Source organism: Vombatus ursinus, unplaced genomic scaffold, assembly GCF_900497805.2.
Source record: "Vombatus ursinus unplaced genomic scaffold, bare-nosed wombat genome assembly UNPS02014816.1, whole genome shotgun sequence".
NCBI lineage: Eukaryota > Metazoa > Chordata > Mammalia > Diprotodontia > Vombatidae > Vombatus > Vombatus ursinus.
Window position 1 is genome coordinate 18,254,955 of NW_020954594.1, and position 13,774 is coordinate 18,268,728.

Genomic DNA, 13,774 nt, shown 5'->3' on the forward strand with positions numbered 1-13,774 from the left:
GATGACTATGATTATAAATTGCCTGTATATGCTGAACTGTAAATCAGATGTGCAAACTCACCCAAAAGTTGCTATGGTCTTAACCTGGAATAGAGGATTTTTAAGTAGCAGCAGGAGTCTTCATCTTATCTTTACTGAGAGGTGATAAAAGAAGGTAGTCATATTTGTAAGTATGCTATTAATACACATATCAATAATTCAAGGATGTGTGATTTGCTCATTGTGCAGATTCCCTTAACCAAAGCAGATTACATTTTTTCTTTAACCCAAAGAGATAAATATTCTTCTAATATATTCATATATGTGTATGTACATATATACATATATATATAGGAGAGAGAGCTGTCATGTCATTTGTAATTTCCAAAAGGAAAATATATATATATATGATCTTTGAGGTCAGGGATGGACTCATTTCAGTCTTTGTATCCTTAGAATCTAAGTTAACAATAATAATGATAATTATAATAATTGCTAGCATTTATAATAATATATTTGGTAATAAATATAATAGCTAACATTTTATAATGCCTTAAAACTTTCAAATCACTTCATCCTCCCACACACATATTCTCATTTATTCTACACAAGAACCTTTTGAGGTAGGTGTTATTACTATTTCAATTTTGCAGATGAAGAAACTAAAGGTCATAGAGGTAAATGTCTTGCTCAGAGTCATACAGCTAAGATTTAAATCCTGAGGCAGGATTTGAATTTATGTCTTCTTGACTCTGTCAGACACTCTGTTTACCATGCTGTATTTGACTGATTAAACAGAGATGCAATCTTTTACTTCCTAAACCCACACTTGAATTTGTTCCAGATTTCAAGAACCTGCCAGAGTTTTTGCTCTCCTGGAATATAGCCTGGAGGGCTTCAGGGTAACCTTTATGACAAGATGAGGCATTTGAGTGAAACAATGGTGAATTTTCTCTCTTTGAATGTGCCCCCAATCTCATGCACCCAGTCCATTTCCATTCAGGTTTAGTCTAGATCTTTGACCCATATTATTAACCTCTCTGGGGAGAGGGAATTTCTAGCCTTTCCAGCTCTACTCTGCAGAAAGACTAAATTGCCTGTTTTCATATGTCTTCTGTGCCTTCCATAAGGAGCAGATTGTGGTATATGAAAACTATCTCATGCAAAGTATTAGCAGAATTAGCTTCATATACAATGACTTAGCCCCAGGTCCTTTAATTGTTAATGACAACCAAAGAGAGCTGTGAATGTGAGTGTGAATCTAGTAATCACACACAGTAAAAATTGAACAAAATCTTATGTAGGAATTATAATTGCCCAACCTGCAGAAAAACCACTGAGGCAGAGCTCTGAGTCAATGGTGCTTTATTAAAGGGCCCATGGTCCCATTTAATGAAGTGGAGCTCAGATCTTCCTTATGATCTGAGATGCCCTCTTCTTCCTGGACCTTGTTTTCATAGGATTTGATACCCAAATATGCAAAAGAGGCATGGTGAACTACAGAATCTCATTGGTTGATAGACTTCGTTCTTGAGAGTCAAAAATGACATATCAGCGAGGGGGTCATAGGTTGGGTGAAGCATGGGGCATCTCCATTAAGTCGTCATCAAATGGTCATAAGATGATCACCTGCTCATATTGGAGAAGAGAGAATGGTCTGGAAGTATAAAAATGAGTTGGGGAACTTTCCAAAGCTTCAAGGCATTTCACCTATGCTGTGTTTGGACATGAAATTTGAGCAAAACAGGATGGAGATTTTGTCAGCATTCTTGTATTTGTGCAAGTGAGCTTCATTACTTGCCAAACAAGTAGTGAACATTGGTGAACATTACATTAAAACTTAAGGCCCACTATAAGAACCTATCTATGCCTATGTAATTCATGTAAATATCAAGCTTATTAATACTGATTGTAATAGAATAGGGGTCCAAATGATTTATTTCTTACACTGATTTGAGTTGCTTTTCATCTAAGTGTATTCCATAGTTGTATTTTCATTGATTCTAGTATCTTCTACTTGAAACTGTAAAAAAAAGTTTGAAACAAAGACTAATTCAATCAATATGTTAAGACTTCAGGTCTGCCCTTTCACTGCTAATGGCATTCTTATTTACTTGGGGAAAATAATAGTTACAAAAATAATCATTTTAATGTTTAGTGTTTTCAGAAATATTTAGATTAACTAAAGGCCCCTTAACTCTCAAAAATAGGCCAAATATGGAGGGGGGGCCAGTGAGTATGGGTAGTTCAGATGTCATAAAAGGTATCGCAGAAGTCGTGGTAGTCATCTTTTTTGACTGCAAGAATGAAAAATAAGTCTATAATCCTGTGGGTTTATCATCAGTGCAAGAAGGTCATGCTGATGATAGTACCATGTAGTCCAAAGTAGAAATGAGAAATAAGAGATACTCATACTGCAGATCTTGGTGTTGAGACAACAAAGGACAGTGAGACACAGGAAGATGATCTGTTAGGGTGTGTTCTGCTAGAGCTTGAGCATCCTGGAGCAGAGCCCTGATAGTCCCATTGTAGTCATACCTCAATTAGGATAAGGACTGAGAAAAGGCCATTGTATTTAACAATTAACATAACTGGTAACCTTGGTAAGGTCAATTTCAGTCATTTGGTGAAGTTGGAAGCCAGATTTCATGGGTTTTGAAATTAGTAAGTAATGAAATGAAGACAAAGAATGCAGAAGACTTTTTCTAGGAGTTTGTATGTGAAAGGGAGAAAAAATAAAGGATGACAGTAGAAAATGGCAAAGTAATGGCTTTTAAAAAAAATCAGTGTCAAAATAGAGAGTTACAAGTTGCTGGATCTGATAATTTAAGTCTTCATAGGAACTAAGAGAAAAAAGTCTTTCTAAACTTTTGCGAGATTTAAAAAAAGAAAAACATTTTGCTTGTATCTGCTTGTCTAGCCAATAAAACGTTGGCTGGATTTTCTACTATTCTACTTTACTTTCTTTTCTGTTTTTATAAAACTTGTAAATATGCACCAAGTATCTGAAAGATTAACAGAATTTTTACCAGACGTTCTGTGGCATTGATATCACAGACTAAAATTCAATAATGATTGGATTTCCTGCTCAACTGATTCACTTTTCTACTTGCCATTTAGACTACACTTACCTTTTCTAGTAGAAAACCTGTACACATTTTTTTAAAAAAAAATGATTTATAGAAAAAAAAATTTATACTAGTATTAAAGTCATTCCAGCATAAACATTTCTATCTTCCAAGATTCTAGTAGGTGGGCTTATTTTTGTTTTTATTTTGGCATTTCCATTGAACTTTTTTCATTTTCATTTTTTTAATTAAAACACTAGCACATTGACATGACAGCTTCATGCATAGCTGAGAAAATAAATCTTCAAAATGTAGAAAGACAAGATGATAATTAATAAAAATGTTTAAGAGTCAGCTAGGTGGTGCAGTGGATAGAGCACTGGACCTGGAGTCAGGAGGACCTGAGTTCAAATCCAATCTCAGACATGTAACACTCACTAGCTGTGTGACTCTGGGCAAGTCACTTAACCCCAATTGCCTCAAAAAAATAATAATAATAATAACAAAATAAAAGTTTTCATACAAAATTCCCCCAAATTAAAAACCATAACAAAGTGAGTGTATGTTGTGTCTATGTATGTGTGTGTGTATATATGTATATATATATATTCATATATTTATAAAGACACATATACAATATATGTTTGTGTGTGTGTGTGGTTTTGTTAATGTAATTACAGGTTCTAATAATATAGCATTGTATAACATAAAGAACGATGGCCTTGTAGTGAAAAAGTCTTCTAGTTTTATCTCTGCTGCATGTGAGTTTTTTTCATATATTGAAGATGTATCCTATATACTGAAGATATAGGATACATAATGTTAACATAGCCATTCACACTCTCTCCTTTCCTCTCTCAAAGGTTTGACCAAATCTTGGTAAGACATTAGCTCACAGTTCTTTTGAGAGCCAAAGAGATAATCTATTTAAAGTGCTTTATAACAGTTGAGTGTAATAGAAATATATTTTGTTATTATCATGTCAATATTTACTTTATTCTGTTAATGAATATGAAATATAGTTATGTATACTACAAAGGAAAGACTGAATGTAATGATGTCTTATTTATATGAAAAAATGGCATAGTACAAATATTTGGACAAATATTTGACTTTTTTTTGTTATATCAATTTAGCAGTGAAGTTTTTTGTTTGCCAGATGCCTTATTATGCACCAGCGCATGAGCAAGAAGAGAGAGCATATATTTTATATAAACCTTTTCATTCAGGCAGTCTCCCATGATAATTCATAATAATTAATTAGAATAATTATATTTTGGCCTTTTGTGGACAAAATGAGAAGGTAATATTTGCTTTGTAAAAATACATATATAGGGACAGCGAGGTGGCACAGTGAGCACCGGCCCTGAAGTCAGGAGGACCTGAGTTCAATTCCGGCCTTAGACCAAACACTTACTAGCTGTGTGACTCTGGGCAAGTCACTTAACCCCAATTGCCTAAAAATTAAAAAACAACAACAACAACAACAACCAAAAAAACATATATACAGCCTTGGACACAGATGTATCTATCCAACTATCCAAACTATCCAAAATAGTTTCCTTTTCTTCCTGAAGAGTAACAGGATCTCTCAGATTGGTGAAGACTATAGACTCATAAATTAAGATAGATAGAAATTATTTCATGCTTCATTGAATATATTTGCAAATGTAAATGTAATTAATATTTTTCAGTGCAGCATAATGTTATTATTCTTGACCCTACACCTAGTTCATTTTTGTTGTTTTTCCAGATAAGGGCTTCAATGTAATATTCCTTTATAGCCACAGAACCACTGTGATCTAACTCCAACAAAGTGAATCTAATATGAAAACTATAGGAATTTGAAAGGTTCATACAACCTAACATTGATTCATGAGGTCCCTAGAAGAGGAAACACCACTTAGGTAACATAATCTTCTTCATCAGATCCTTCTGTGAGTAATGTACTATACTCACATTTCTACATATCAGTTACCTCACAGTACAATGCATCTCCAAATTTTAGGCACCTATTATGTTCAGAACTTTGTTGTAAGCCCTGGGAAGGTATGAAATTAAGATAAAATATAGTTTCTGCCCTCAAGGAACTTACAGTGTAGTAGTAGTAGTAGTAGTGGTGGTGGTGGTGGTGGTGATTGTGGCAGTAATAGTAGTAAAGATAGAGATAAGGCCTCTGATAGAAGATGTACTGTGATTTCATTAGTATAGGTAAGATAACTCCATATACCAATGCAGGTCAGAATCCTCTCTGAAGCTGATAGTCTTAGAGAGATGCCTAGGGCAATGAAGGGTTTAGTGATTTGTCCAGGGTCAGGCAGCCATTATATGTCTAAGGTGGGATTTTAACCCACTTCTTCCTTTCTTCAACACCAGCTCTGTCCATTAAGCCATGCTGCCTCTCTAGTAATAGTAGCAATATTGATGATAATAGCTAAAACCTTCAGAACTTTAAAGTTTGCAAAGCACTTGAAATATATTGTTGCCTCTCATCTTTACAATAATACTGTTGATTGTGTGAAAATAGTCCATCTCACAGTTGAAGAAGGAGAAAGCAAAGAAAGGTTGAGTGAATTACCTGGGTCACAAGCTATTGTTTTAGGCATGATTGAGACCTATGTCTTCCAGATTCAAGGTCAAAGTTCTATTCATTATTTCATGCCATTTCTGGTGAGGGGATAAAATACCAGCATATTCAGATATGATATACAACATTACATAACAAGTGGATTAGTCCTCCACAGAATTCTGACTCTGATGCTTTGTCATGGTAGTGAGGTGATTCTGGTTTCTTATATGCTATCAAAATCTTTCATAGTAGAAAGATTTCAAGTATGATTTTTGCTTTACTCCTATTTTCACCTGGTCACTTTTCAATGACTATCCAAGTTGAACCCTATCTTATAACAAATTGAGTTTTTAAAGTTTTGCTAAGCCCTTTGTCTTTGCATTATAGTCATTGTGTCTTTCCCCCCAAGATCAAATCCTTTGATGTGACATACTGAGAAAAGTATGCAAAAATACCCAATACACTGCTCATAGTTAAACAATACAGCCCCATGTCTTTGTGGTAAAAGAGCAGATAAATTTCATTGCTTGTTCTCTAGGAGTTTCATTGATTTTCATTGGTCATTTAGAGTTAGACTTACTTTAGTAAGTTTAGTTAGAATTTGGTAAGTTTCATTTAATTGTCAATATGCACTTTGTTTTCTTGGTTCTGTTTATTTTGTCCTGCATTAATTTATACAAATACCCTATTTCTTGAATTTCTCATATTCATCATCTTTGGTTTTATGAAAAGATTCCTCTCTCTCTCTCTCTCTCTCTCTCTCTCTCTGTATATATATATATATATATATATGTGTGTGTGTGTATGTATGTATATATATGTATATATGTATGTGTGTGTGTATATATTATATATGTTTTTTATCTTTTTCCCAATACAGGGGTACCCTCTGCCTCCAGGATTTTTTGTTTGTTTGTTTTTCCACAAAGAATGCTGATATGAATATTTTGAAATTTTAGGATATATTGGACCTTTATTTTTGTCTTTTCCTTACTTAGGATATATGTCCATGTGGGATAGCTGGGTCTAAGGTTATTGGCAATTTAGTTACTTTTTTGCATAATTCCAAATTGAAATGAGAAAGATTGGATTACGTTACAGTTTTTCCAACAATGAGGAGGGGACCTGTGCCTACCAGTGAGAATAAGCAAATAAACAAATGTAATAAGGAATACCCCCTTAGCTGTTATTAATAACAGGGATGCTCAAGACAAATCCAGAAAAAGAATACATTTACAAAACAACTATAGGAAAAATCTCAAAGAAAAACATAGCTTGTATACAAATTCAACTATAATTCCTTGCAGGGATGAAGCAAGAGTAAACAAAACAAAACAAAAGAACAGTTTTCATTGTTTATATACTTTGGCCACTCATCTGTTGAGGAATACCTCTTCATCTTATTTATCAGTATCAGTTTTCTATATATTTTTGATATAAAATCTTTGCTGGTGATATGTGATGCTGATATTTTTCCCAATCTAAATTTTACCTTCTAATTCTGTCAATTGACTTTTTTTGTACAAAAATTTTTAATTTTGTGTAGTCAAAATTATCTATTTTATATTGCATGATCTCGCTCTCTATTTCTAGAATCCTTTCCTCTGGCCATAATTGTTAAAGCTATCTTATCGTGTCCTTTTCCATTAAAAAAAAAGATACGACTTTTAATGTTCAGGCGACCTATTCATTTTAAGCTCATGATTTTCTGTTTTTTTCTTAGTACAGGATAGAAGTGCTAATGATTTAGGGAGATTTATCTCAACTGCTATCTTAATGAAGCTTTTAACCATCATAACTATTAACTTTTTAACTGACTCTCTGAGGTATTCTAAGTATACCATCATGTCATCTGCAAATAGGAATAGAATTTTCCCCTCCTTCTTGCTGACGCATATACCTTTCATATTATTATTTTGTCTTATTACTAAGAGACAACATTGTATAGATAGAGAGTTGACATTGAAACCAGCACGACCAAAGTTCATCTGCAAATAGGATTTTTTTTCTTTATGCTGATATATATATACCTTAATATTATTATTTTGTTATTTTGTTATTTTAATTAATGCCAAGTACTTTTGATGACTGTTGGTTAATAATATGAGGTCTGACAGAACTATTCCCCCTGTTCTCATTATTTTCCTTGCTATTTTAAGTATTTTATTCAAAAATAAATTGAGATTTATTTTGTCTAATTCTAAAAAGCATCACCTCAGTGATTTGATTGTTCTCACACTAAATCTGAATTAATTTAGGTAGTAATGTTATTTTTATTGAAATGGCCCAAATACAAGCAGGGAATATCTTTCCAATTATTTGTCTCTCTACTTCTGTATGTAGAGTTTTTTTTTTTTTTTTGTCTTACTGCTAGGAAACAACATTGTATAGTGGATAGAGAGGTGGCTTTGAAACCAGCAGACTAAAGTTCAACTCCTACCTATTAACACATACCATCTTTGTAATATCAGGCAAGCCCCTTAACCTCTTAGTGGTCTGTACAACTATCTGAGACTGTCAGGTGCAGAGAAAATATCATCCTATTTGGTAGAGAGAATTTCTTTCTTCACCTGGGAGGTCCAATACCAATAAAATCACAGGTTCATTCTCTATTTTTTATTTCAATAATTAGCATTTCTATAATTATGTCATATAATAGCACAGAGAAGGGTCAACAAAGAAGTATAGTTGATCAAAGCAAGCCAATGCATTAAGCATCTCTGAAAACATATACTTCATTTGGCACCAATAGTCTATCACCTCTCTGTTGGGAAGAGAGAAAGATGTTTCACAATCAGCCCCTTAAAGTCAGAAGTGGCCACTGCATTGAACAGAGTTCTGATACTTTACAGTGTGCCTTTCCTTTACATTATTGAGGCATTTTTCATGTGTTTTGTTTTATGGGGTGGGTGGGAACAGGGATTCTGTTTACTTCACTTTTCATCAACAATCAATTCCTATAGGTTCAGTTATCATCTCTATGTAAATGATTCCTATATAGATGATTATCCAACTTTAGTCTCTCTCTCTCGAGCTCTTATCCAACATTTTTTTTTACTTGTATTGTTATAGCATTAGTATCTCATACAGGTCTTTCCAAGTTTTCCTGCATTTTTAATATTTGTCATTACTAAAATAGATTACATTCATTATTAGATTACAATATTAGATTACATTCATATATTATAACTTGTTAATGGTCAGCAATTGTTTCTTATTTTTCTATGAAAATCTTGGTGTACGTATTTTAGTATACATGGAATATTTTCCCCTCTCTTTGACTTCCTAGTTGGGAGAGACTTGAGGCAGGAAGACCAGAAAGGGAAAGATTAAAGATAAGAGAGAAACTGGGGGTGTTATTTGAGGCAACCTGCTGGAGAAAGTTGGAAAAGGTTGGGATCAAAGATATATGTAAAGATACTGTTTTTGGGGCAGCTAGGTGGAGCAGTGGATAGAGCTCTGGCCTTGGAGTCAGGAGAACCTGAGTTTAAATCTGGTTTCAGACATTTGACACTTAACTAGCTGTGTGACCCTGGGCAAGTCACTTAACCCCAATTGCATCACCAAAAAGCAAAAAAAAAAAAAAAAAGATACTGGTTTTCACTAGGAAAAGGATACCTCTTCCTTAGAGAATAGAGTGAAGAAGAATATAGGGCAAGGTGTTAAAGAGAAATTATGTGAAGAAAGAGAATGGAGGAAACTGATAAAGTGCCATATTATAGTTGTCTATAATCCACATTTCATGTGCTATCCCCATAACTGCCCTCATTGGGACATAGGGATCCTTCATAATGGAAAAAAATGTCTTCACGGATGAAATATCACGGTGGTGTCATACTGACCCACCAGTTCTCTATGCTGTGTGTGACATGAGACCTGTGACTCCACTTATAATGGCAGAAGTACTCTTGATGTAGCTTCATAGTTCTCAGAAAATCCTGACACAAGTTGCAAAAATTAATAAAGAGAAGGACCAGAGTAGCACATAGGCAATATTTTTGCCTTTCTTGAAAATACTTAGGAAATTCTGAGTGAATACTGCTAAGGCAAGTTTTGAGGATTATTAATGATTCTCCAGGACTGATTACTGTTGCTTAACTTGAGTAGTGAAATATTTGAGAAGTCTTATTGACCAATTTCCTCAAGCAATTCACTTTAGTGCATCCTCAAGTCCAGGTTATCCTTACCTTAACATTTTGATTCTTAGCAATGAAGTGTAATTAAGACAGCTTAGATTTTAATTTCTTAAACTCACCTAAAGTAAATACAGGCCCATTAGCAGAAATAATTATGCCTCACAATCCATGTGATGCAAAGAACTGTCATAGAGCTGTGACCATTTTATAGAACCATTAGCCAATATTTTCCTATGACTAGCTCCCACATGTGTGATATGGCAAAAATAATGTAATAACTATCTCTTAGAATTAAAAAAAGTATTCTTTTTCCTTATATTATATCCTTTATGGACATATCAACTCACATTGATTGTTTTTAATGGAGTAATTCCCAAAGGCATTTTCTACTGGATACCAGGTCAACAACCAGTTTAAGGCATGGGATGATGAGTAATTATATACAATTCATTTGAATGAGATAGGGGAGCTTTCTAAAATCAAAATTTCCAGTGGAAGAGACATGACCAAGTTTTAAGTATACAGTGACCAGATCAGAGAATGACCATTCAGTGCTTCTCTTCCATTTCTGTTAATAAGCACAGTCCTAAGGACTGAACAAAAGATTGGAGAAGGTCTAAATGATATCACAATTAAGGGAATAATATTATACTTAGAAAAGTGTCTCACAAGAGTCCTACTGCCAATATACATTGAAAAAGTGTGGTTATAGAGATATCTTTCTGACTTTTTGACTTTCAGAACTATAACAAGGGCTTCTTTGTCAATATGCTATAGTTTTGTTCAGTTCAAGCCAATGGAACAAACATTAATCTAGATGCCATTTTTGAGGGTTAAACAGTTGTTACATCAGCAACCATAAACTTTTTGGGCCATATATAGCTTTAGTATCATAAGGTTCCTTACTGTCAGTGGTAAGAAAGAATATTGGGTTTTCCCTCCTTTATTGGAATGTATTAATAGGGTATCAGAAGTACATAACAGAATGATATTCCAGAAACTGACTTTATCCTGATAGATGGATGCTTTTATTTTATTTTATCTTATTTTTTGAGGTTATAAAGTCTTCTAGCAATGATTGCCTTCTCTGATTAGAAGATGGTCCATTGATCTGACGGGCAGCCATTTTTTCTAAACTTTCTCTTGAGTAATAGAGAAAGTTACTTTGAGAATGTGTCTGGTGCATCTTGGCACTTTTACATGAGGAATTTTAGAGCAGCCTCATATTGGCTCTGCTCAGCCATAAACCAGGTTGAGTCTGTAGTTTTTGGATAAACAAAACTTATGCATTGTTTGAAACATTGTTTTCATTAATATAAGAATAATGTAATGATTGACTAAAGAGATTACACTGAAGGGACCAAGTTCAAAAGATTTGTTCTATTTTATCCCCAGAGTTCTGGGTTATTGCCCCAAAACTTATGAACTCAAATCTCTTTTATTTCAGATGTTATGATCTTGGATTTTTGTGTGATTTCTTTACTTAGAAAATAAAAAAAATAAAAATAACATGCAAAAGTAGGTGATAAGTAGAGAAATCCAACAGTAATACCCAGCATCACATGCATGGAGTTGTTGTTGCCATTGTTTATGTAATTTCTGCAAGTGGTTTTAAAATTTTTTAATGTCTTTGTTCATTTATTTGATCTGAATTTCATTTATTTAAATAAATCTTTCTACATCATCATAAATTCATAATTTAATTCCAGCTACCTGTTCTGGACCGAATGGGGACAGAATCCTTGCATTGGCAAAGCAAGATTAGATGGTTCTGAGAAGGTCATCCTTGTGAGCATGGGGATAGCATGGCCAAATGGTGTCTCCATTGATTATGAGGTCTGTTGTTTCTTTTCACCCCTTTCAATATTCAAAGTATGTTATCTTCTGTATTGTTTTATATTAGCATACCCTTCCCTGTTTGGTTTTCCATTTTTTTTTAAATAAAACATTTGGACAAAAATAGCTTGGTAAACTTTACTTTGTAATTGATCTTTAGGAAAATAAATTGTACTGGTGTGATGCTCGTACAGACAAGATAGAAAGAATCGACCTTGAGAGTGGAGGGAATCGGGAGATTGTGCTGTCAGGGAGCAATGTGGATATGTTTTCAGTCGCAGTCTTTGGGGCTTACATCTACTGGTCTGACAGGTAATTTATTTTTCCATAAGTATTTGAGTCTCAAAATGTTATTTCAGTGCCAGCTGCTTCACCCTTGTAGGATTAGCCATTCCTTTGCAAGGTCACAAAAAGGATCTCACAAAGCCATGCAATTTCCACAGAAAAGGTACTTTTGATATTCAAAGCTAAAGCATATCAATGTCATACACTAGAGTTGCTTTCTTTGCCTTCTGTTTGACCATCTGTTGGCTTCAGTTTAATGACTGGACTGATTTTAATTAGTTGAAGATTGTTGACCAGGCATCTTGAACTTTCTGACAGAGCACATGCAAATGGTTCTATTCGAAGAGGTCACAAAAATGATGCCACAGATGCAGTGACCATGAGAACAGGTCTTGGAGTCAACCTAAAGGAAGTCAAAGTCTTTAATCGAGTAAGAGAGAAGGGTGAGTAATTTTCAATAATTGTGTGAGTTATTTTATATTGTGTCATGTTCATACTTACATATATATGTACGTATACATACAAACATAGACATACACACACATATATAGATAATATATATTACATTTTATTTAAAAATACCTTATTCTTATATATCTAAAACTTTCAAATAATAATCTTCCCAGGTAAAGATTGTTTAAAAAATATAACTTGTATGAGAATGTGAATATATATATATATATAATATATATAATAGTATGAGAATATATATTTATGTGTGTGTACGAGAATATATGTAAATGTATAAATGTGGGTATACATATTCTTGTACTTCTAAATCCAGGTGTATAATAATGCTATATTCACATATTTCTTATAGAATACATATGTATAGAATATGTATACACAAATACATGAAATAAGTAAATGGGATCTAAATATAAATAATGGAGGCAAACTATAGGAAATTCATAGGATAAGAAAAAAGTAGGAAGTAGCTAAATTATTAAGTATATTATGCTATAAGATACATTGAATGCATAGAATGCGTTATTGAATAATGATAGCAGGAAATTATATTATGTTTTAAGGTTTGCAAAACACTTTACAATAACTCTGAGAAGTAGGTGTTGTTAGTTGCCCCATTTTACAGATAAGGAAATTGAGGCAGGCCGAGGTTAAGTACTTACCCAGTGGACCCAAGGTCATACAGATAGTCTGTTATTTGAGGCTAGATATGAACTCAGGTCTTCTTGACTCCAAATCCGGCATTATTTCCACTACATCACCTCGCTGAATATTAAGTACGTTCTAAACCACTTCATCTTAGAAATGTATTTTTCATAACTACAAAGCAGTTTAATCAAAAGAAAAACAAGTTCTATTTTACTTGAAGAAAAATTGTGAAACCAATCACACAAGAAAATATATATGGCTCTCTTTATAAAGATAGTTATATCATTTGAAAAAACATTATAATGGTTTAACAGAAGATTTATGCTTATTCATTTCAATTTAGCAAGTTTTATTTTTTAAATACCTACTATGTGCAGAATGCTAACTATGATAGATGCTGTACAGATACAGAATTTAGATGGAAAACTTTTAAGGAAAAAATAATTATTTTCTTAGTTGAAGATTCTGGAATGTAATTTTTGCTAACTTCATTTTGTTGGGATATGATTTCAATATTAGAAAGCTATATACACTATTGAGATAAGGATAGGGACTGCGGAACTGTAACTTCATTGGAATAGGAACTCTTTAATGATTAAATTATTTCTACTACTGTCATTTACAACTTAAAGTCTTAGAGAGCTGGCTGATTCAAAAGTAATAAAAATTAATCTTGTTTGAATGTCACAGCAAGCAGATGAAGACTGTCATTGACATACAGTCCAGCCTTTAATATTGGTAATAAGTCTGATCAAAGGGAAATTCTGCTCATTATAAAAAACAGA

The 13,774-nt window shown here is 33.4% G+C and overlaps 1 protein-coding gene across 1 annotated transcript in view; it reads left to right on the forward strand.

Annotated features, from left to right (window-relative positions):
• LRP1B (LDL receptor related protein 1B) overlaps positions 1-13,774 on the forward strand; it is a 2,189,733-nt gene that overhangs the window by 1,610,092 nt on the left and 565,867 nt on the right. Inside the window, exons 38-40 of the mRNA XM_027835590.1 lie at positions 11,462-11,588; positions 11,749-11,900; positions 12,192-12,316. Of these exons, the coding sequence (XP_027691391.1) occupies positions 11,462-11,588; positions 11,749-11,900; positions 12,192-12,316 (404 nt within the window). The remainder of the gene's footprint in view (positions 1-11,461; positions 11,589-11,748; positions 11,901-12,191; positions 12,317-13,774) is intronic.